The 22,158-nt window shown below is 41.6% G+C and overlaps 1 gene segment (V, D, J or C); it reads left to right on the forward strand.

The window, feature by feature from the left end:
- The first annotated feature begins 750 nt into the window (after nt 1-750).
- Nucleotides 751-19,724, forward strand: LOC132381565 (Ig heavy chain C region-like). The segment is given in 6 exon segments: nt 751-852; nt 981-1,359; nt 9,666-10,078; nt 12,015-12,332; nt 18,381-18,701; nt 19,063-19,724. Coding segments are annotated over 6 exon segments (1,857 nt in total).
- Nucleotides 19,725-22,158: the final 2,434 nt, after the last annotated feature.

Genomic DNA, 22,158 nt, shown 5'->3' on the forward strand with positions numbered 1-22,158 from the left:
ACTTCTTCCCTTCACTTCATAATGGAGCGTGTGTCGTATTTTGCCACGTTATTCGAATTTCGAAGAAATATCTTTAAGGTAAACCACCTGACAGGATCTTCGTCCCTAAATCTACCTCTGGTGTTTTCCCTGACCATAAATGACCCGGATTAATGCCCTAAATTCTGAATATCTGAATTCTTTTTTCGCAGTAATTTTTTCTGTCTAGCCAAATTCCTCCAGAATCTTGTGTGTTGCTTCGTTATTACGCACATACACTGCAAGCGAGGTCACTAATTTCTAAGAGACTACCATGGACAATAAACTTAGGGTCAGTTTTCTAACTACTGCAGGCCTCAGATTCATGTTGACTACCAATGTTGAACAGTCGAAGGACCGCAAGACAGCAATGTGCAACAACAGGAATATTATTTAGTTATTCATGGTGATTAAACGAATGGCTTTTAGTGCATTTGCTGTCTCAAGTTGATGGTTACTCATGGATGCTTTTAACACATTTTTGAAGCTCTCTCCAGATAATAAAGCAAGGAAGAATGGAAATACATTCACTGCGGATGGAAATCTTTCTCTCTATCTCTATCAATACGTTTGTGCTCAAATATTTCACCGATGTAATTATGGAAATATCGGATATAATGAATATCATTAATCGAGCTATAATCACAGTTAATACGCCTTCTGCATTATGCAAATGAGCCCAGACTCTCGAGGCTTATAAAGTCTTTGCTCCTTCACAAGGTTGCACAGACAGCCGACGCTGATGTCTGGAACCTTCTCTGCTTAACACGCTTTCTGGTGGAGAAGAAACCATGAATATTTTGTTTGTTCTGATATTTTTAGCGTGGTTACCGGGTACGTGCAGTTCATTTTTAAAGAGAATAATGATTACTATTTTGCCGTTGAGTAAACAAATTTCATTTTTGGTTACATCCTGTGCTGCTTCAGATATGTGATGATTAAGTTTGTTTTCTTCCCTTCAGATGCCTTCAGTGCATGGGTAGAACAGACACCAAGAGAAACAACAAAACAAACAGGCGAAAATCTGAACATCAAATGTGTTTTAAAAAATGCTTCCTGTGACCTGAATAGCACATATTGGTACCGCCAAAGACCCGGTCAAACCAATAATGAAAGCTTATCGATTGGAGGACGATATGCAGAATCTGTCAACAAGACAGCAAAGTCCTTTTCCTTGCAGATCACGAATCTAATTGCTGAAGACACAGCAACGTATTTCTGCCATGCTCTCCACTACCACAGTAACAAAGTTGAGCACAAGCCTATTCAAATACGTTGGAAAATCTTTCACGCGAGAAACTATGAATGCTTCGGTCTTTTGGGGAAGAAAATTGCTGAGCAGTAACGGATTCCATTGTAGAGCGAAGGTTGGTTTATAAAACGTTAGCGACAGTCACTCTGCCGCACATATCCAAGTGGGCACAGTTGGAGGTGCAGCATCACTTTGTCCTTCCAGAGTTATGCAAATGGAGACATTATTGCTATTGAATGAACCACTGTGACAGACAGCAACTGCCACAGTGATCCAAAGCATGGACTCTGCAATTCAAAAATCACCAATGCATTTGGTGATTGGAGAAAGGACAATGCTAACCCTTTTCTGAACTGTACAATGCAGACGCCATTTTCGAGGGATTATTGGCTATAAAAGGAGCTGTGCGGAATAGAAACGGCGTTAAGCAAGATTGTAATTTGCACCTTGACCACATGATCTTGTATTGATGTACAAGGAAACTTTTAGTACTAGCATCAATGACTGTGTCAGCAATGTGTCACAGTGATGAATCTTCAATCCCCGTCATACATAAATCTCCTCCGCAATTCTTAATGCAAAACGAATGCAAGACAACGACTAAAACTTTTCACTGCCGAACATTGTGCCTCTGCCAGACACTGGTACGCAAAATGCAGCCTTGCTCTATATATTTGTGTAATTGCAGTATAAATGTTATAATCATATCAATAACAAAGCTTGATATTTTCCTTGATATCTGCCTGGCTGAGAGTTATTATCGACGGAAGCCAATAAAAACTTTTCATTCATGTCCAGTTCCCTCATATCATGGAGGTATAGGATTACTTGACGGATTTATACACTATTTACAACAGTGAGGTTATTGTGCTCACGTGAAACGATGTGTCAAAACAGTGCCACAGTCTTCTAAGCCATAGCACAAACCTCCGGGACGGTTCTTTTTGTTCGTCGATTTGTAAGTGGGATTACAAACTGTGCCTTTACGTTCAACGATGTTGCTCGGCATAATTTTAAAAAGGTACTTCTTCTTTGGGTTGAATTCCACCTACATTCCTTGGTGCTTAATCACCAAAATTCCCGTTTCAATATCACAATCCCTTTTAATGCACCGAATAAACAGAAAGGCAGATGAAAACTGAAAGAAATTGAAACCCATTGACAAATAGAATATATTGTTAAGCCTTTTCTTTCTGTCTTATTCCGGAAGACCTACCCTATAGTTTACTTTTAATGATCACTTTCCGCATTGGGATGAATAGGAAGTAAATCATTGTGTACTGCGTACGGAGGTGGCACAAAGCTGACTGTGAAAGCTGGTAAGATACATTTTTATTACATTTTGGGCAAGCGCATAATTTCCTCGATGAGAAGGGCAATTAGATTCTCACTTAATGGATACCAACGGTGTAGTGCAATATCATAATGTACTTTTGCAAATAGAAGAATGCTAACTCGCTGAGATGTCCCAGAAGAAGTTAAATACCTGCCTTTCCTCCCATGATAATTCTTTCGTTGGCTTAAAAGAAGAAAATTGAACTTGGAGTATTTTTACAAATCGAAGCGCGTCAATTCCCCTCGACCTGCTGCACGCCTCCCCCGACAGTAACTTTAAAGTGTTACCTGATACATTGATATGATGCGATTTTTCATATATTTGTATATTTGAGTGCCGATTAGCTTCCCACTGTCGCAGACATGACCTACATTGCCGTGCGCCAACTACATTAGAGAAAACCTCTTTATTAGTTCAAATATATGAACATTGAGTGTGTAAAGTGAACCCAAATGCGAAAGAAGTTTGAAGATGAAATAGTGCACAAAGGGGTCGCCAGAAATATAAACTGTCTTTTAATCATTTGATACTTGGCAGAGAAGTTGTATCATAAACTCGTAGTGAAAACAACTTGATACAGTGTTGGAATAGAATAAAATATATTTTATTTAGAAACACATATCGTCGTCTAAAAACCACTTAAACTCCCTATAACGATTCTACATCTTCGATCTTATATTACCTCTTTCTCAGGACTGAATTTCATTTTTTTTCCAACAGAATCACTTCTGCCTACCTTTCTGTTCTTTCCATACCAGATGTATCCTTGGACGTTAAGCTCCCAACTATAATCTTCTTTCAGCCATGACTCAGTGATGCCAACATCGTCATATCTGCCAGTCTCAAACTGCGCTACAAATCATCTACATTATTTCGCAAACTGCGTGCATTCAAATATAAGATCTTCTGTCCAGTATTCGTCAACATTTTTCCATTTGTCCCCCTGTTACACTGCAACTCGCTGACTGTAATTTTGCCCATCTATCTGACCACCTTGAAAATCCCACTGCAAACTGCTTTGCTTGCATACCAGCTGCCACTTCCTCAGCACTATCTCACCGTCTCCCATCACCTCGCCAAGTTAGTTGAAACCCTCTTCAACAGCTCTTGTAAGCATTCCCGCAAGTATACTGGTCCCTAAACACGCTCCTATTGTGTTGGTCATCGAGAAGGGATCAAATTGATCCATAAATCTTCAACAGTGTCCCTGCACTAGTTCCTCAACCATACGTTCATCTGCTAGACCATCCTGTTTTGAATTTCACTGTGGCGTAGCACAGGCAGAACTGCAGAGAGTACAGTACAACACTAGAGGTCCTGCTTTTCAGCTTTACTTAGCAGCTTCAATTCTCTCTTCAGGACTCCTCCCTTTTCGTACCTATGCCATTGGTGTTACTATGTACCCAGACTTCTGGTTGCTGATCTTCCCCACTTAAAATCCTCTGGATCCATTCTGAGAAGTCTCTGAAACTTGCAGCTAGGAACCAACATACCATCTGTGTGTCTCTATCGTGTCCATAGATTCTGGCGTCAACTGTTCCTATCACTAGTTCAGTCCTCTTCTGCCCCCTTTCCTTTTGAACCATAGCAGCAGATGCAGTGCCAGAAACCCTATCACTGCGCTGCGGTATCACCCCTGCTGGTAGGTCGTCGTAGTGCAGCACACACACACACACACACACACACACACACACACACACACACACACACACACACACACAACCGAAGGTGGTATACTTATTATTGAGGGGAACAGCCACTGAGGTATTCTGCATTGGCTGCCCATTTTGTTTCCTTCTCCTGACAGTCACCAAGCTTCGGGGTGACCACTTCCTGTAGGTTCTATATCTCACCTCCTCATTTTCCCGTATGAGCCGAAGGTCAACGACATGCCGCTCCAGTTCCATAACACGTTGTTTGAGGAGCTGCATTTCGGTGAAACAGATGTGGTTATCCAGAAGGCTGGAGGTCTCCCAGGGTTCCACTTCTCACACAAAGAACACAACACGTCCATGGAGCAATGCTCACTGCTCTCTGTACCAATCGAGGAAGACTGTAGAAGAAGAAAATAACCAGGTACTTGCCTTGCCCAAGCGCTTTGTCGCTCAAGACTAGTGAGTCAGATCCTCCGCACTCCAACACTGGTCCACTCACACAATGACTGCTCTTATTGTCGCTTCCTCGTTTATATTTGTTCACTTTCGCACCTCAGGTAAACTGCGCAGGTGATTGAGAGGTGGCTATTAGCACAGGCATGCGTGAGAAGGCCCAGAATGGATGACGCTTTTAATCTCATAATATCCAATATGAGCCCAACCTCGTCCATCCTGCAAAATGTAGGAATCCATGTATTTTCCAAATAGGATCACGGTTTTTTCCTGCACGCACCCTTCAGACAGTGACTTCATCACCCCAGCAACATTATGGATGTGATTCCTCATCCCACTACCCTCAACTGGTCCAACGATTTAATTAAATCTACCCACCAGCTCTATTCATCAGTGGCTTCTGACTCCTTTGCTGACATGAACATTCAAGGCAAGAATGCAAATATACAAATTATGAAATGGGACATGGCCATGCTGTCGCTAATCCTACTTCTCCACTTCACCGTCGTCAGTCTTATTCTGTGCTCTATCCTTCACTTCCCACCCGTGATGTGTGATTGCCCTTTGTATGTACGCATCCATCTCTCCATAAAAAGTATGGCAACATCCTTCTACTGCGTATAAGTTTTTTCAATATCTGTAATACAATACAATAGAAAAGATAACTTTACCTGGACTCTGTCATAAAAGAGGGACCTCATATTTATGCTCCAGTTTCCTCTCACATCCGAATGACGTACAGTTCGTTAGTTAATTTTCAAAAGAATATCGTTCACAGTGCTTAGAACAATGATAGAACTTGGGTGGAATTGATGGGCTTGTGGAGGCGAAGAAACCAAAATAGATTCATGTAGAATCAGTGTAAGTAACTGGTACAATTTCTGCACACGTTCGGTAGATCGAAACACTTGTTCCTTTTCTTTTCGTTTGTTGCTTTCATTTTATTCAGAGATACAGCACAGAAAGGACTTCCTTTTGCAACTAGTAGCGCCACCCTGTAACTCTCCTATTTAACCCTAACCTAATCAAAGGACAATTTACTAACTGCTCTGTCTTTCAACTATAGGAGTTAATGAGAGTATCGGGAGGAAACCCACACGGTATCGGGCAGACCGAGCAAACTCCTTAGACATGGCACCGGAATCTAACTCCAAATTAAGACCGGCCGAGCTGCAATAGCATTGTGCTAACTGTTGAGTTACCATGTGCCTTCTGCTTCTCCAAACCTCTTTCTAAATATCCACGTTTCCTTCGTCCTTATCGTTTAGACTAATTATAAATATTCGGGACCCAACACATATCCACGTGATTCTAGCGAGCTCTTGGCATAACGCTATTACAATGTCGGCTATAAGATTGGGGCTGAATTCCTGTCTGTCAGGAGTTTGTACATTGTGTGCTTTCTCCAGGTGATCCGGTTTTCTTCCATATTCCAAAGCCGTATGCTTAGGGTTAGTGAGTGTGAGCATGCTATGTCGGCGCCGGAAACAGTGTTTGCTGCAGGCTGCCCAGCACGTTCCTGGCTAATTTGATTTGACACAAACGGCGCATTTCACGAGTTTGCTTCAGTTTCATCCCACCGGGTACCGGAAATTGTCTCTCGTAGTGTAAAACAGGATGTTTAATGGGAAAGGTGGACTTGGAGAATTAATGTGGTATAATGATCAAAGTTATCTAATTCCAGGTTCATCTCAGCGGGCACACTGTAAACTTGCCATGTTGATTTCCACATTCAGTGCACCTGAACACTCATCAACAGCAAGATGCAGAGTGAGAAAATTGTAATTGTGCAGATTATAAAATATAGTGTGGTGCGCTATGGACAGATTGGTAACGTTTCAGATTAGATTAGATTAGATTCAACTTTATTGTCCTTGTGCCGAGTACAGGTTCAAAGCCAATGAAATGTAATTAGCATCAAACCAGAAGTGCGAAAGAATAGTATTATTTACAAAATACCCGTGAAGAAAAAGTAAGTGTTACAGCATACAAATATAAAAGTACTTCGACAGGTCAATATGGGTGCAATTCTGCTTAGCGCTGTGATGTGAGGTTCAGCAGAGTCACAGCCTCAGGGAAGAAACTCTTCTTGAGCCTACAGGTGCGGGAGCGGAGGCTCCTGTAGCACCTACCATATGGGCGGAGAGTAAAAAGTCCATGGCTTGGCTGAGGTGCATCCTTGATAATACTTCTAGCTCAGCCCAGGCAATATTTATGGTAGATGTTCTCAATGGTGGGCAACTGGGTGCTTATATTCCGCTGGGCAGTTTTCACCACCCGCTGGAGTGCTTTGCGGTCCAATACGGGACAATTGCCATATCACACTGAGGTGCAGTGCCCTGCTCATATTTTTTTCTGTGAGTATTATGTATATCATGATCATCAAAGTACAAAGTTCAAAGTATAATCACAGTACATATACGTCATCATATACAAGCCTGAAATTAATTTTCTTGGTGGTATTCACATTAAATGAATTTCATTGATACTATTGAACAGTATAAAATCAATGAAAACAGGTACATATCAAGATGAACAACCAATGGGCAAAACACAAGCTGTGCAATTCAATTTAAAAAAGTAAATAAAAATAACAGTAATAAATAAATAAACAATAAATATTGACAATATGAGATTTTTTTTTACAGTGATCTGTGGGCTGTGGGAAAGGCTCAGTACCAGGTGAATGAATTACGTGACGGTATATTTTGTTCAAAAGCCTGATGGTGAAGGGGTAGTAATTGTTTCTGAATCTGATGCTTTGAGTCCTGAGGCTTCTGTACCTCCTTTCTGATGGCAGTAGCGAGAAGAGATTGTGGCACGGATGGCGGTGGTCCTCGAAGATATATGCGGCTTTCCTGCGACAGCGATCTATGTAGTTGTTTTTTAATGGTGTGGAGCTCTTTACTCGTGATGAACTGGGCAGTATCCAGAACCTTTTTGTAGGCTTTCCACTCAAGGGCAATGTAATTTCCAAAGGTATATTCTGCCGCATATCGACATAAGTTTGGCAAAGTTTTAGGTGATATGCTGAACCTTCCCAAACTTCTAAGAAAGCAGTTCTACTGCGACTTTATCTTTCTAATGACACTTATGAGCTTGGAGTCAGGATAGTTTGAGGAATTTGAAGTTAGTGATTCTCTCCCAAGATGAGGACTGGCTCATGGCCCCGCGGTTTTCTCCTCCTGTAGTCAATAATGCGCTCCTTGGTCTTGCTGACATTGAGTGAAAGATTGTTATTCTGGCAGCTAGGTTTTCAAACTTCCTTCTCTGTGTTGCTTCGTGAGTACCTTTGAACGTGCCAAGGGTTTATCAGGCGTAATTATAAAGTACCATTCAAGGTGCACGAAATATTCACTGCAAGCTCGGATACAACTATACTGAATGAAATACCGTTGTTTAAGTCGCCCCTTCAGACAAAACGTCTTAGAAGCGCTAACATTGTTCTAGATTTAAGTAGTATTGCAGTTGTATTATGCCTGACACGTTGTCACGAAGAACAACGTAAAATTAATCCAATCATTTCAACGATATTTCTGAAGATTAATATTTTGCAGGACAGTGATAAGTGTCTAACCAAATTAGTAGAGTACGTCTTTCGTTTTTGTTAATTTTAGCAAGGCAACCGATCGCACCAAACATCAGTCTAATCTATTCTGCAACCGACAAACAAAAGGCACTGGGTTTTGTGGAATTGATTTGTGTCATGAGCGTTTCACGTAGTCTAGTGTAGCTTTGTGTTGAAAACACAATTACCTGAGAACATCGCAGTGATCTGGCAGTAAAACGGACAAGCCGTACATTCTGCCTTTACCACCAGTACTCCGGTTAAAACATCAAACAGAACGTTTACCTCAGCAAGTGTGCTTAAAGTGCCGCTGAATGAATGGGCCGGTGGTGCTGTGTATTCGTGCCACGTATCCCACTCTGCAACGAGCGGCAATATCCGCAAAGACATACGAACCGAGTCAGGTAAGAGGGAGTTCCCAATTTACAGGTGGAATATTTCCACTTTCATCCTCAGTTTTACAGTTGTTGGATTCTGATCATTTATCAAAGCGTTTTGAAAAGAACGAGACTAGTAAAGATTGAGATGCCTGTTAATATAAAGTTTGGATAAGGAACAGACTGGAATGTGATTCTGAACGATTAGTCAGCAAACATGAAATATCAGAGGTAAGAATTCCAAACAAATCTTGGAAGCAGTCGTCTTAATATCTCATGTTGCATCAGTGAATATTGATTTCCGATCATGTTAATGTATCGAATAGAATTTGTGTATCCTAAACGATTCTAAGGAATCCAAATCAAGTCAAGTAGCTTTTATTGTCATTTCAATCATAGCTGCTGGTGCAGTACACAGTTAAAACGAAACAACGATCCTCCAGGACCATGGTGCTGCATGAAACAACACAAAACTACATCAGACTTCAGGCCTGAACGGTACTCTGTAAAGTGCACAAAACAGAGCAAGACAGTATAATAATTGCTAAACAAGACAATAGGCACAGTAAAGGACGTTACAATATAATAATAATAAATGATTAAAAGAGGAGCACGGGCAAGGGGTGGGAAAAGATATTCTGCGATCCTTTTTAAATTTCGTTGCACGTTAAATTTTACGGATATGTTATATCTCTGACTGGAATCAGCATGCAATAATAATGTTGGAAAAGAAATAAATTAATGGAAGAAAGTAGTCGAGGCAACCACTCGACAACTCAAACAGTTGAACTTCGTGTAAACTGGTCTTTCATTCTTGCATGGAATGTCCTTAGACGCTGCATATTTTGCCACCTTTTTCCATCTAATATTCGCCTCCACGATCTAGCTTTCTGTGTTCTGTCCCCCCTCAGTCTGCGACTCTGGCTAGCTCCATACCTCTCTCTATTCTGCCACAAGCGAATGACCCGTTCCCCACTCCGGTATTTTATGACTGTCGTCCTTTCAGGGAAAGTCTGAATGTATCAGTCCCTTCACCCTTCTTTATTATTAAATTGAAATCATTGCTAAGTTTCAGGTTCGTCATCAATAAATCATCCCCTCAATTTTGTGTTCTAGGTTTCGCATTGTTACTCAGAGATCCTACCGTTGAAGAAATGTGGATAAACAAAACTGCCACACTGGTGTGTGAAGTGATCGCCACAACTCCAGCTGAGGTTTCCATCTCCTGGACAGTGGGTGGAAAGAAAAGGGCTGATGATGTTCAAACAGGACAGGCAACAAAGATTGGAAGCCAGTACATGACAGTCAGCCGTTTGACCAGCAGCGTTGCCGAGTGGGACAGCGGGGTAGAATACTCCTGCTCGGTGGAGGACGATCAATTAGATACTCCGTTATCAAAACGGACACGAAACACAAAAGGTGGGTGCAATATGAACAATCGAACTGCAAAGTAGTGCAGATGCAGAAAGAGGAACAGAAACTGCTGGATGTCAGGCAGCAGATTGCAGAGCAAAGCAGGCATGACTGTGAGCGAGTTGCCCTCTGGTAGAGCCGGAAGTTAATACAAAATTCAGGGGAAGACTCAGGGGAGTTGAGAGTTAGAGGGCAAAAGTGTAGGGGTTACACGAAGAGGAACTTATTTACTCAGAGAGTGGTAGCTGTGTGGAACGAGCGTCCAGTAGAAGTGGTAGAGGGAGGTTCGATATTGTTATTCAAAAAAAATTGGATAGGTTTATGGACAGGAAAGAAATGGAGGTTTATGGGCTGACTACAGGTCGGTGGGACTAGGTGAGAGTAAGCGCTCGGCACGGACTAGAAGGGCCGAGATGGCCTGTTTCCGTGTTGTAATTGTGATATGGTTATATGGCTATTTTATACGGTTATTAGACGGGCATCGCGACAATTACGTCACCAATAAAATACCCCCGATGCAATGTTAACAGAAATGTTGGAGACATATGGTGCTAGAACATAAGAGCAGCCTCTTCGGCCCAGTAAAACTGAGTGCGCATCGGCACTAAGGAATTGTACATTTTAAAAATTGTTTTGTAGTTTCAAGAACTCCTCACAGAGTCTACCCTCAACCTCCACATTAGGAATAAATTACAGTAGTCAACGTATCTAGTACCTACGTGTTTATCGACATGAGAATTGAAAAACCTAGATTAAATGCGCTTTGTGTGAGACATGCTAATAGCGGTATCCCTGTGCTACCACACTCAATCGTCGTTGAGTCATAAAATTACACAACACGGAAACCCATGTCCCTCGGAAACGCACGTTAAATGCTGTTTCACGACTACCTCAATCCAAAGTGCAGTAACAAAAACATTCTTTGTCTTTCCGATTTCAGTGATCGTCCAAATAATTTCACAATATGGTGACCACGATCAAGATCTTAGCAATTTCTTCTGATATACCTTTCCCTAAAGCTCCTTCTCTTAACTTAAGCATATGCTCTCTTTGGATTCCAAGCTGGCAATAAGGAACGATGTTGTCAATTTAGCTTATCTTTGTCGCTAATAATTGTATCTGGTTTTATCGGGTCACTCCTCAGTTCCCTTCACTCCAAAGAAAACGAGACAAGCCTACCTAATTGCTCCCCATAATTGAGGTTCTCCAGTCCAATTAACATGCAGTTGAATATGATATCCACTCGTTCCAGTGCAGTGACATTCATTTTATAAAGTGACGATCAGAACTGAACCACGTATTTCAAACGCGAGGGCAGGAGTGTTTGGTAAAATTAAAACTGAGCTTCCCAACTTTCACTTGCTAAACCCTGATCTATGAAGGCAAGTATGTCATGTTCTTTTGTCAGCATTCCATCTAGCGGTGCTGCCACTTTCAGTATACTATGGGCTGGAACTTCAGTATATTTCTGTTCATAAAAGTTTCTTAATAATGAGTCAATAAAGTTCACCTGCAGCCGAACGTGTAACTTTCTATTTGATCTGTGTCGTGTCACAGGCGTAGACACCAAACTTCACGATTCAGTAAGTTTAGTGTCAGACATAACCTCAGGAATTATATTTCCTATATGTTCATGCAAATCGTTATTTCTATCACAGACAACAAAAATCACAGTACTGTGGTACGCCGCACGTAGCATAATTCCGAAGAGAAAGATATTGTCACCATTACCCTTAGCAGCTCACTAACAAATAGGCTGCTCACCATGGAGTCTTAAACAAACTGACAAGCGTATTGATAGAAAGCTTGTCAAATAGAAAGGAGAGCAGTTTCTTCTCCGCAGATCCTGCAAGTCCAGCTGAGTACTTGCACTGTTTCATTGCAACCACATTTCAGAAAGACAGTTTTTTGGAGATTAATACTGGTTGACTTTCTCTTGCAGCCAAACCATTGGAACCAAAGGTACGCCTCTTGCCACCGTCTCCAGAGGAGACTCAAACTACAAGTATCGCTATACTCACATGCATGATAACGGGATTCTACCCCGATGACATAACCGTTTTGTGGCAGAAGGACGGAGCCGCGTTCTACTCGAACGCGAGCAGCTTCTCAACGGCACTTCAACAGGACATGACCTTCAGCACGAGAAGCCTCCTTTACTTGACTGAAGCCGATTGGAAGAAGGACGCAAGATACTCCTGTGTCGTCACGCACCCACCTTCAAAGTCTACTGTGAAAGCAAACATCAGGACCCCGAAAGGTAAGTAAGGTTTGCCAATATACACACATCCATTCTGTGTTCGATATCCCAGACAAAAGATAAAAAGCATCAACCGCCTGCAATGAGCAGAGTGGAACGGTCATTGTAATGTACTATAGTAGTAATCAGACCTCTCTGATGGTCTGCTAAAATAACATATATGAGCGTCAACTAAAATTCATAAGATGCAAACGGATCACTGTTGAACCTGCGAAGACAAAATGTATTATAATATTAAATTGTCTCACCAATGGGAGCTCAATAGGGTAAAGCTGAAGGAATATGTACAAACATTAATTGTTGAATGACAATATGAATGGAGCCCATTCTTGTCGTTTCTGATTATATTCTAAGAAAATAGTTTAATGGGCCACACTTGTAAACAAACTTTTTTAAGCTCAATAAAAGTATAATCAATACACACGAATTAGCATACTAATAATTCACAGGTAACGCAGGATGGTTTAACGATGAGTCTCCGATGTGTTGGCGTGAATAATTGGGTGGGACCATTCTCTGTAAGGATTTTGTACGTCCTTTCTGTGCAATGCGTGGATTTCCTCCTATTACTCCGATTTCCTTCCACAGTCTAAAGATTTACCGGTTAGTAAGTTAATTGGCCGTTGTAAATTGTCCAGTGATTAGGCCAGGGTTATATCGAGAGTTGCTGGCTGAGCTGCCCGAATGGCCGGACGGCCCTATTCTGCGCTATATCTTAGAATAAATAAATAAATGTAGGTCCAATTAACTGATGAAAGTCATAGAAACATAGAAAACCTACAGCACAATACAGGCCCTCCGGCCCACAAAGTTGTGCCGAACACGTCCCTACCTTAGAAATTACTAGGCATACCTATAGCCCTCTACTTTACGAAGCTCAATGTATCTTTCTAAAAGCCTCTTAAAAGACGCTATCGTATCTGCCTCCAACACCGTTGCCGGCAGCCCATTCCACGCATTCACCACTGTAGAAAACTTATCCTGACATCTCCTCTGTACCAGCTCCCTAGCAGCATAAACCTCTGTCCTCCTGTGGCAACCAGTTCAGCCCTGGTGAAACGCCTCTGACTATCTACACGATCAATGCCTCTCATCATCTTATACATCTCTATCAGGTCACCTCTCATCCTCCGTCGCTCCAAGGAGGAAAGGCCATGTTCACTTAACCTATTCTCATAAGGCATGCTCCCCAATCCAGGAGACATAATTGTAAATCTCCTCTGCACCCTTTCTATGGCTTCCACATCCTTACTGTAATATGGCGACCAGAACTGAGCACAGTACTCCAAGAGGGTTCTGACCAGGTTCGTATATAGCTGCAACATTACCTCTCGATTCCTAAATTCAATTCCACGATTAGTAAAGTAAGTATTGAAATCCTCCGTACCGTCAGCAGCCATCTGACCTGGACTGGAAAAAAACACGTCTGAGTGGAACACCTTCGACCTGACGACTGTCAGTTTTTTCTCTCGCATGGTGTTAATGGTCCTCGGCCTGGATCTCACAACAAAACATAATATCATCCACGACTATCTACGGGAAGTTTAGGGATTTCAGACGTATCCCTTTTATGGAGAAACTGAAACGTAATTCACAGGAAGATGCAAAGTTTACATAGTTCTGTCAATTACTTTGACCATTAGATCCCATTATATAGTGATACAGCATGGAATAGGCCATTTTTGTCTTTCGAGCCACGCCACACCAAAAGCTGCACAACCTTGATTAACCTTAACCTAATTGCAGTTTAACTTTTACAGTAAGACCAAATAACCATGAAAAATGAACCGACTTGGGCTATTCGGCCCATCGACTCTGCTCCGCCATTCCATCATGGCTGATCCCGGATCCCACTCAACCCCATCAGCCTGCCTTCTCGCTATGTCCTTTGATGCCCTTAACGATCAGAAAACGATCAACTTCCACCCTAACTATATGCACGGGCGGCCTACTCCACATTATGTGACAGTGCATCCCACAAATCTGCTACTCTCTGGCTGAAAAAAATTCCTCTTTACGTCTGTTCTAAAAGGACGCCCGTCAATGTTGAGGCTGTGCCATCCGGGGCTCGATACCCTACCATAGAAAACATCCTTTCCACATCACCCTATCTCGTCCTTTCATTAGAGTGGTTTCAATGAGATCCACACACATTCTTCTAAATTCCAGTGAGTACAGTCCCAAAGCTGCCATATATTTACCCCGTCATTCCTGGAATCATCCTCGGGAACCTCCTCTGGACTCTCTCCTATGACAACACATCCTTTCTGTGATATTGGGCCCTAAACTGTTAAGAATAATTTTAGTGCGGCCTGATTAGTGCCTTATAAATGCTCAGCAGGAACTCCTTGCTGTTATATTCTGTTCCCTTCGAAATAAATGCCAACGTTGCATTGGCCTTCTTTACCACAAGCTCAACCTGTAAATGAACCTTCTGGCAGTCTTGCACGAGGACATCTAAGTCCCTCTGCTCCTCTGGTATTTGAAATTTTTCCCCATTCAGATAATAGTCCGCACTATTGTTCCTTTTACCAAAATATGTTATCATACATTTCCCAACACTTTCTTCCATCTGCCACCTTTTGTCCATTATTCCTATTTCTCTAAGCCCTGCTGCAACTGCATTGCACTATGTGCTCCTTCACCTTTCTTCGTATCATCCGCAAGTTTTGCCACAAAGCCATCAATTACACTATGTACACCACTGATAAACAATGTGAAAAACAGGTGTCCTATTCCTGACCCGTGAGGAACACCACTATTCCCCGGCAGACAACCATAAAAAAGGCTCCTTTTATTCCCATTCACTGCCTCCTGCCTGTCAGCTATTCGGGAACCCATACCAGCATCTTTTCCGTAAAGAGATAGGATTTTATCTTGTTGAGCAGACTCAATTGTGGTATCTTATCACACCCCTTCTAAAAGTCCAAGTAAATGACTTCACTCCCTCGCCTCTGTCCACCCTGGTTGTTACTTCCTTGAAGAATTCTAAAAGATTTGACAGGCAAGATTTCTCTTCACAGAAACCATGCTTACTTTGACTTATTTTTAATCATCAGTCTCCAAGGACCTCAAAACCTCACCCTTAATAATAGATTCCAACACTTTTCCAACCATTGAGATTAGGTTTACTGGCCTATAACCCTCCCTCCTTAAAGGGTGGAGTGACATTTGCAATTTCTTAGTCCTCCGGGACCATGCCAGAATCAAGTGATTCTTAAAAGATCCTGCCCCATGCATCCGTTATCTCTTCAGCAACCTCTTTCAGGACTCTGGGATGTAGCCCATCTGGTCTAAGTGACTTACATAACTTTAAGTTTCCCTTGCACTTTTTTTCCTTTGTAATAGCAATGACACTCACTCCTGCTCCCTGATGTCCATGGACCTCTGCTACACTGCTAGTGTCTTCCACAGTGAAAATAGATGCAAAGTACCCGTTACGTTCATCTGACATTTCTTTGTCCCTATTACTACCTTACTAGCATCATTTTCTAATGGTCCAATATTACCTCTCACCTCCCTTTTACCCTTTATATATCTTGCTTTAAATTATTGGCTTGTCTGTCCACAAATTTCACTTTTTCCCTTCTTATAGCTATTTTTATTTATCTTTTGTTTGATTTTAAATGCTTCCCAATCATATAAATTCCTACTCCCTTTTGCTACCTTATATGACCTTTCCTTGGCTTGTCCGCAGTCCTTATCTTCCTTTGTCAGCCACGGAGGCCGGCACCTGCCATTTGAGAACTGCTTCCTCTGTGGCACATATCTATCCTGCGCCTTGTGGAACTATTCCCAGAAACTTCAGCCATCTCTGCTCTGCCGTTATCCCCGCCAATATCCTCTTCCAATCTACCTGGACAAGCTCCTCTCTCATGCATCTGCAATTCCATGATTTCCATTGCGATACACACACATGCGAGTTATGCTTCTCAATGATCCCAACTAACCAACCCGGTTTTTCTTTGACTCTGGAGTAGATGGGGAAAACCCGTGCCTTCCACGGGGAGAACGTACAGACTCCTTATAGAATAGCGCAGGCATTAAACTCCGAACTCCATCACGTTCCGACCGGTAATAGCGTCCCGTTACCGTGGTTCCGTGTTGTTGGTTGGCAAAGGTCGGAGCCACTAATTGCACCAAAGAAAATAATGAAAATCAATTATTCAAGCACAATAACGTCGTCGTATTAGATGGTTAGGGCAGTTTAGTACCCTTCAGGGGCTTCATGAGTGAACTCCTTTCCAGGATAAGCACAGATGATCGTTTATGTAAGCATATCGAACAAATCCAATCACAATGCCTCATCAAATGAAGCAGTCCATGTCTTCCTGCGGGAAGATCGATATCAGATCCTAAAGCTGGCACCAACTACAAAGTGAGATTTCTACGACATAATTTCTAGACAATAACTAAAATAAATTATAACAATCTGCTCCGCATATTCAATGGTTCACGCTCAAGAACATTCAGACCACTCCGAACACCAACATTTTCCAGTTTCCGACCATTCATAAAACATACTATCGTCATATTTATTTCTCCTCGGTCGGTATCCTCAAGTTTTCCACGTAACACTCAATCTGTTGAGCACTTAACAATTTACTTATCTTGTGTAAATCCCACCAAATTCTCCCATAATGTTTCCCCCAGCCCACGATTCCACATAGTTTGTATTTCCAGCAAACAGACATATTACAGTATATCCCCCAATAAAATAATTGAAATAGATTCAGAGTATCTGAGGCACCAGTATCGATCACCGTGACATCCTGTTCGCCGCAGCTTTTAGGTCCGTAAACTCGTAAAGGGTTCGCTTCTGGTACATGGTTGCTCTACTGTTTAACATGCACAAAATGGACTGCTTTTATTCACCCGTGCTACTTTGACAGTATCACCCAAACACAAAATACCATGATGGACATGGGCTTCAAATACGCGGGTGTCACTTGGAAACAGAGGATGGCACCTCCCCTTCAATTCCGATGGGTTTATATTCTGTAACTCGCTACCCTACAGCTGTGCAAATTATACTTCACCAGAAGCATTGAAGCAATTCAGGAAAATAGCTCACATTTTCTATGCAAGACAGGTAAACAATGAACTTGCTAGCTGCATCAAGAATCGAAACAAAAGTAATAACGTAAAATTACTAAAGGCTCGTGCACTTTTGAAACTGAATTGATCCTCCAAATGTTACTGTATTTTAATATCACAGTTTATATTTTTTTCTGGAATGCATTGGGTGGTAAATAATGCAGGTGTCGGCTCATACATCGCAGTAGAGTTTTATAATTGTTAAGATCAATTAAGTGGAAGCACTTCCTTCGAATACGTGGTTCCATTACATTTTATGGCACGTGTTAACCTATGGAGTCAACGTGGCCGCTTCCGTTTCACGTTACTGGCAAATTTTCCTATTCCTGGTGGAGTAATTCCCACAAAATATGACCGAAAATATTGAAGGACTGGCCGTCCGTCGTCGGTTCGTATAGTAGTGATGCATTGAATGCTAATCACACGACATGTTCTTTATTAGAATTCAGTGGCATGTTATATTTTGTTTTCTTATTTCGAAGAGCGTGCAACTCTGTCCATAAAGGAGAAAGTACTGCAGTTTTAACTGAGTATAACTTTCCGCTTAATAGTTCTTTTCGATCAACTTCTTTTAGAATCACACTGGGGACTGGAAGACAAACCTTTTGCTCATTTTGTGTGAATACCTTTGAAGGAAGCCTCAGTAGTTTGAAGATCTAAGGGGGAACGTTTGCATCCCTGAATGGGAAAAATACTTACTGTTAAAGTCATGTCAGTGTACTGTTTGCGCTGTTGTTTCTATAATCGGGAAAATCAATGAGGATATCAGACAAGGAAGATAGAGGAGTCAGGTTGATAAGGCCAGAATAGCTGTATGAGCGAAGCAGAAAAAAATGTCACAGAGAAATGAATAGTAGTGGGATTATGAGCTACTCCGGCCTGGTTATAGTTGTTATTACCCACATCTGAACAATCACAGAATGAATATAACCATTCCCACTTTTTTGCCAGAAGAATGCCGTGTGGCTGACATTAATGCCATCATAAAAAAGCCTTCCTTTGAAGAGATTTGGATGCTTCGGAGGGCAACAATTGTGTGCGAAGTGGTTTACACAGATTTACATGACGTCACAGTCTCCTGGCGAGTAAATGGGAGTCGGAGAATGAACGGAGTAGAGACTCGCGGTCCAGAGTGGAGGGGAAGTAAATCCGTCATCATCAGCAAACTGAAGATCAGTGCAGAGGAGTGGAACAGTGGAACTGAATGCCTGTGCTTTGTAGAATACCGTGATCTGCCAACACCACTGAAAACCGCCACCAAAAAGTCCAAGGGTAAGCGCAATTAACTGCCGTCTTGAGGCACATCACATAAACTTTTTGGCAGACATTCATGAACTAATCAATAGAGTTGAAAATATAATCTCCTCCATTCCGTTGCGTAGCAACAATCCAGAAGAAAAAAAATGTCCACCCGTCGTAAAGTAGAAAAGAAGCTGCAAAACTATACATGGTATATTAATAACAAAGAGCAAATGTAACATCTTATTTATATTTGGAGCCGATATGTCTTGAGATGAAAAACTGATCTAATTTCTGAGTTTATTGATATTTGAACATCCGGAGTCTGGTGAAGATACAAATCTCCAAGTCACAGATGAAACTAATTTAACATGTGTTTTTTTTTCCCTTCCAGTTACTGAAATGCACCTCCCTAAAGCCTACCTCTTGTACCCATCAGCTGAGGAGATTCTAGCCGAGGAAGCAGCTACCCTAATTTGCCTGGTGACCGGTTTTTATCCGGAAGATATATACGTCGGTTGGATGGCTAATGACACCCTTTTGCATTCGGGATTCTCCATCCAGTTTAACAGCGATAAGGAAAACGGCTCTAACTCGGTCACCAGCAAACTGAGGATCAGCGCAGAAGACTGGGAGAAGGGAACCACCTATAGCTGTTTGGTTGGACATCCGTCGCTACAAACAAATATAGTCAGAAGTATTAATAAATCGCGGGGTAAACCTACTTTAGTTAACGTGTCAGTTCTTCTAACTGACAGCTTTAAATCGTGCGTCTAATCATCCTTGATTTGATGACTAATAGCTTGGAAGTGTTTCTTTTTTACTGCGTAGCTGTTTGATTTTCCGATTTGCTGATTTACTGTAGAACACGCATAGCATTCGCTCTTCGGATTATCACACCGTAAATGAAATATTCCATTAATTTCATCTGTTCGATAACATTGTGATGAGCTCTCGATAGCATTAGAATATTTTTAACCTTACGCTGATTCTGAAAATGTAGTGCTTTTGAGATGCTAGCAAGTCGCGGAATAGATAGCAGATAGCGATTTATTCTGTACGCCACATTATATTGAAATAAATTCAGAATGAAAACTTGGCTTCCACTTATGTGTTCATATCATTGCTCTTAAGAGTAAAACATTATTCATTTTTTTAATATTAGCTTCATTAATATATATGGTATACTTCTATTCTTTCCTTTTCACATGTCGCATGTATGGCAGGGAGACGAGAGAGGTAACGATATAAGGCAAATTACTAAGGTTATTTAGATCCAAGCGGTTCGTGGAGATTAGATTCGAGATCTGATTTGACGGATAAGCTCCTTCGTGCATGTGCACCTGTCATCTGAACTTGAAAAGTTAAAGGTCCATAGACAATAGACAACTGCACGGAATAAGCATCAGGATCAGAATAATTTTCTTTGACATTGTCGCGAATTTTATTGTTTTGCAGCAGCAGTACAATGCAATACATAAAATACAATATGAAAGAGATGCTTAAAAATAAGTAAGTAGTGATAAAGGGGGGGGGGAATTAGTGAGGTACTTTTAGTGGCTTCATGGATTGCTCAGAATCCGATGAAGAAGGAACAGAAGCTGTTCCTAAATAGTTGAGTGTGTGTCTTCATGCCACTTTAATTCTGATGGCAGTAATGAGAAGGTGGCACGTGCTGGATGGTGGGAGCACTTAATGACTGTTGCCAACCCCTTGAAGCACCGCGTTTTGACATGTTCTCAATGTTGGGGAGCCTCGTGTCTATGGATACCTGCACACAACACTCTGCAGTATTTACGGTTCCCATGCAATGGTTCCATAATACCAGCTGGCGATTTAGCCGGTTAGAATGCTGACGCTATTAATGTTAGACTTGGACAAACATTTGGTCTGGTCTTTGGTGATATAGCAAATCTTCTCTAGGTCTTAATAAAATATGCCACTGACGTGCTTATTTACCTATTTACATCCATATTTAGGGATCTGGATAGATCTTCAGAGAATACCTCCTGGAACTTGAAATAGCTCACCTTTTCCACTGCCGACTCCTCGATTAGGACTGGCGTGTGTTCCTTCGACTTCTGCTTTCTGCTGTCGACAATAAGTTAATTTCTCTTATTTTTGTTGAGAACACGGTTGTTGCTGCGGCGCCACTCAACCAGCTGATTAGTCTCAGTGATGTACGCCTCTTTGTCACTCTCTGAAATTCTGCTGACAGCAGTTTCATGGGCAATTTATAAATCACATTTCCTTCTCATCTCTTTGTGAATTAAGTACATGATGCTTGGTTGCAGATTTCAAGCAGAAACATACCTGATGCTAGGAAAATAGTATTGTCCTCCATATTCCATTTGGCCTCTAACACTGATTATACCGCATCCAGTGCTCAATAGAATTGAGAAGGCTAAAACAATCGACATCAGCGAATCCTAAAAGTCGTTCGCCTACCAGCACCCCGGTTCCTAGTAAATGGCAGTAGCGGATTTCATGTTGGCTATTATATGATCTTATTTAACACCTGTTTTTCAGTCTGCATCTACTGAATTGACCCTGTAAAGCTGGTCTTTGCATGAGTTCTGAGCACCCATGCACATGGCAATGCCCTCCCAAAAGCTCTATAGTCTTTCACATTTTATATAACAGAGACTATGCCACCATGTTCTAGAAGACGGGCTATTTGACTTACCTTCCCTATGTATCTTGACATACACGAGTTATAGATCTGCCGAAGTCTCTCTGTGAAGATAATTATCTTCAAATTGAGAGCTTTCACACCCTCGTCCTTGTCCTCTCAATCTCATCATGCCCTACCCGATATCTCAAGCTGGATCCCGTGTTGGGCTCCTCGGCACAATAATTGGCAGTCATGTGAAGGTCCCAAACATTGTAGCCAGTTCAGGGACTGCACATTTCCTCGGCAATTTATATTAATATGCTACATAAATCCAGATGTTTAGATTATTTAAAAAATATGTTGTTAAATATTCCCCGTGACTTTTCTGTGAATGGTACTGTGATATCCTAAGTAAATACACTTCAATGAGATCTATCATCCATCCAACTGTTCCTGTCGGACCCGGGCTTTCCATCAGCTAAACTTGGTTTCTGGCTTTGACTGCATGATGCTGCTCAGGGCCTGCTTGATATGGTTACCGCGCCAAACAAAGTGAACAACAAGAGAACAGTGTTCATGTTTAAGGAAACGCCGACTTAGACTGCAATGGACAATCAGGTGTCCAGAATTAACTGACCTGCAAGGAGGGTGGAACCTGTAGTTATGTAAAAATTGGTGCGTCAGCTGCAGTCGAATTCAATTCAATGTTGCTGTGTCCGTAATTATGAATTCCAAATGAAGATATGAAGTGGTACTCTTAAATCAGTTTTGTATTCTCTTGACTCGTGTGCAGGTAACTGAATTTTGAGAATTGTACATCTTGCTCAATAGGGTCCAATGTATTCTATTTAGAACTCCTCACAATAGTTAATAACC

The sequence above is a fragment of the Hypanus sabinus genome, chromosome 26, assembly GCF_030144855.1.
Source record: "Hypanus sabinus isolate sHypSab1 chromosome 26, sHypSab1.hap1, whole genome shotgun sequence".
Taxonomy (NCBI): domain Eukaryota; kingdom Metazoa; phylum Chordata; class Chondrichthyes; order Myliobatiformes; family Dasyatidae; genus Hypanus; species Hypanus sabinus.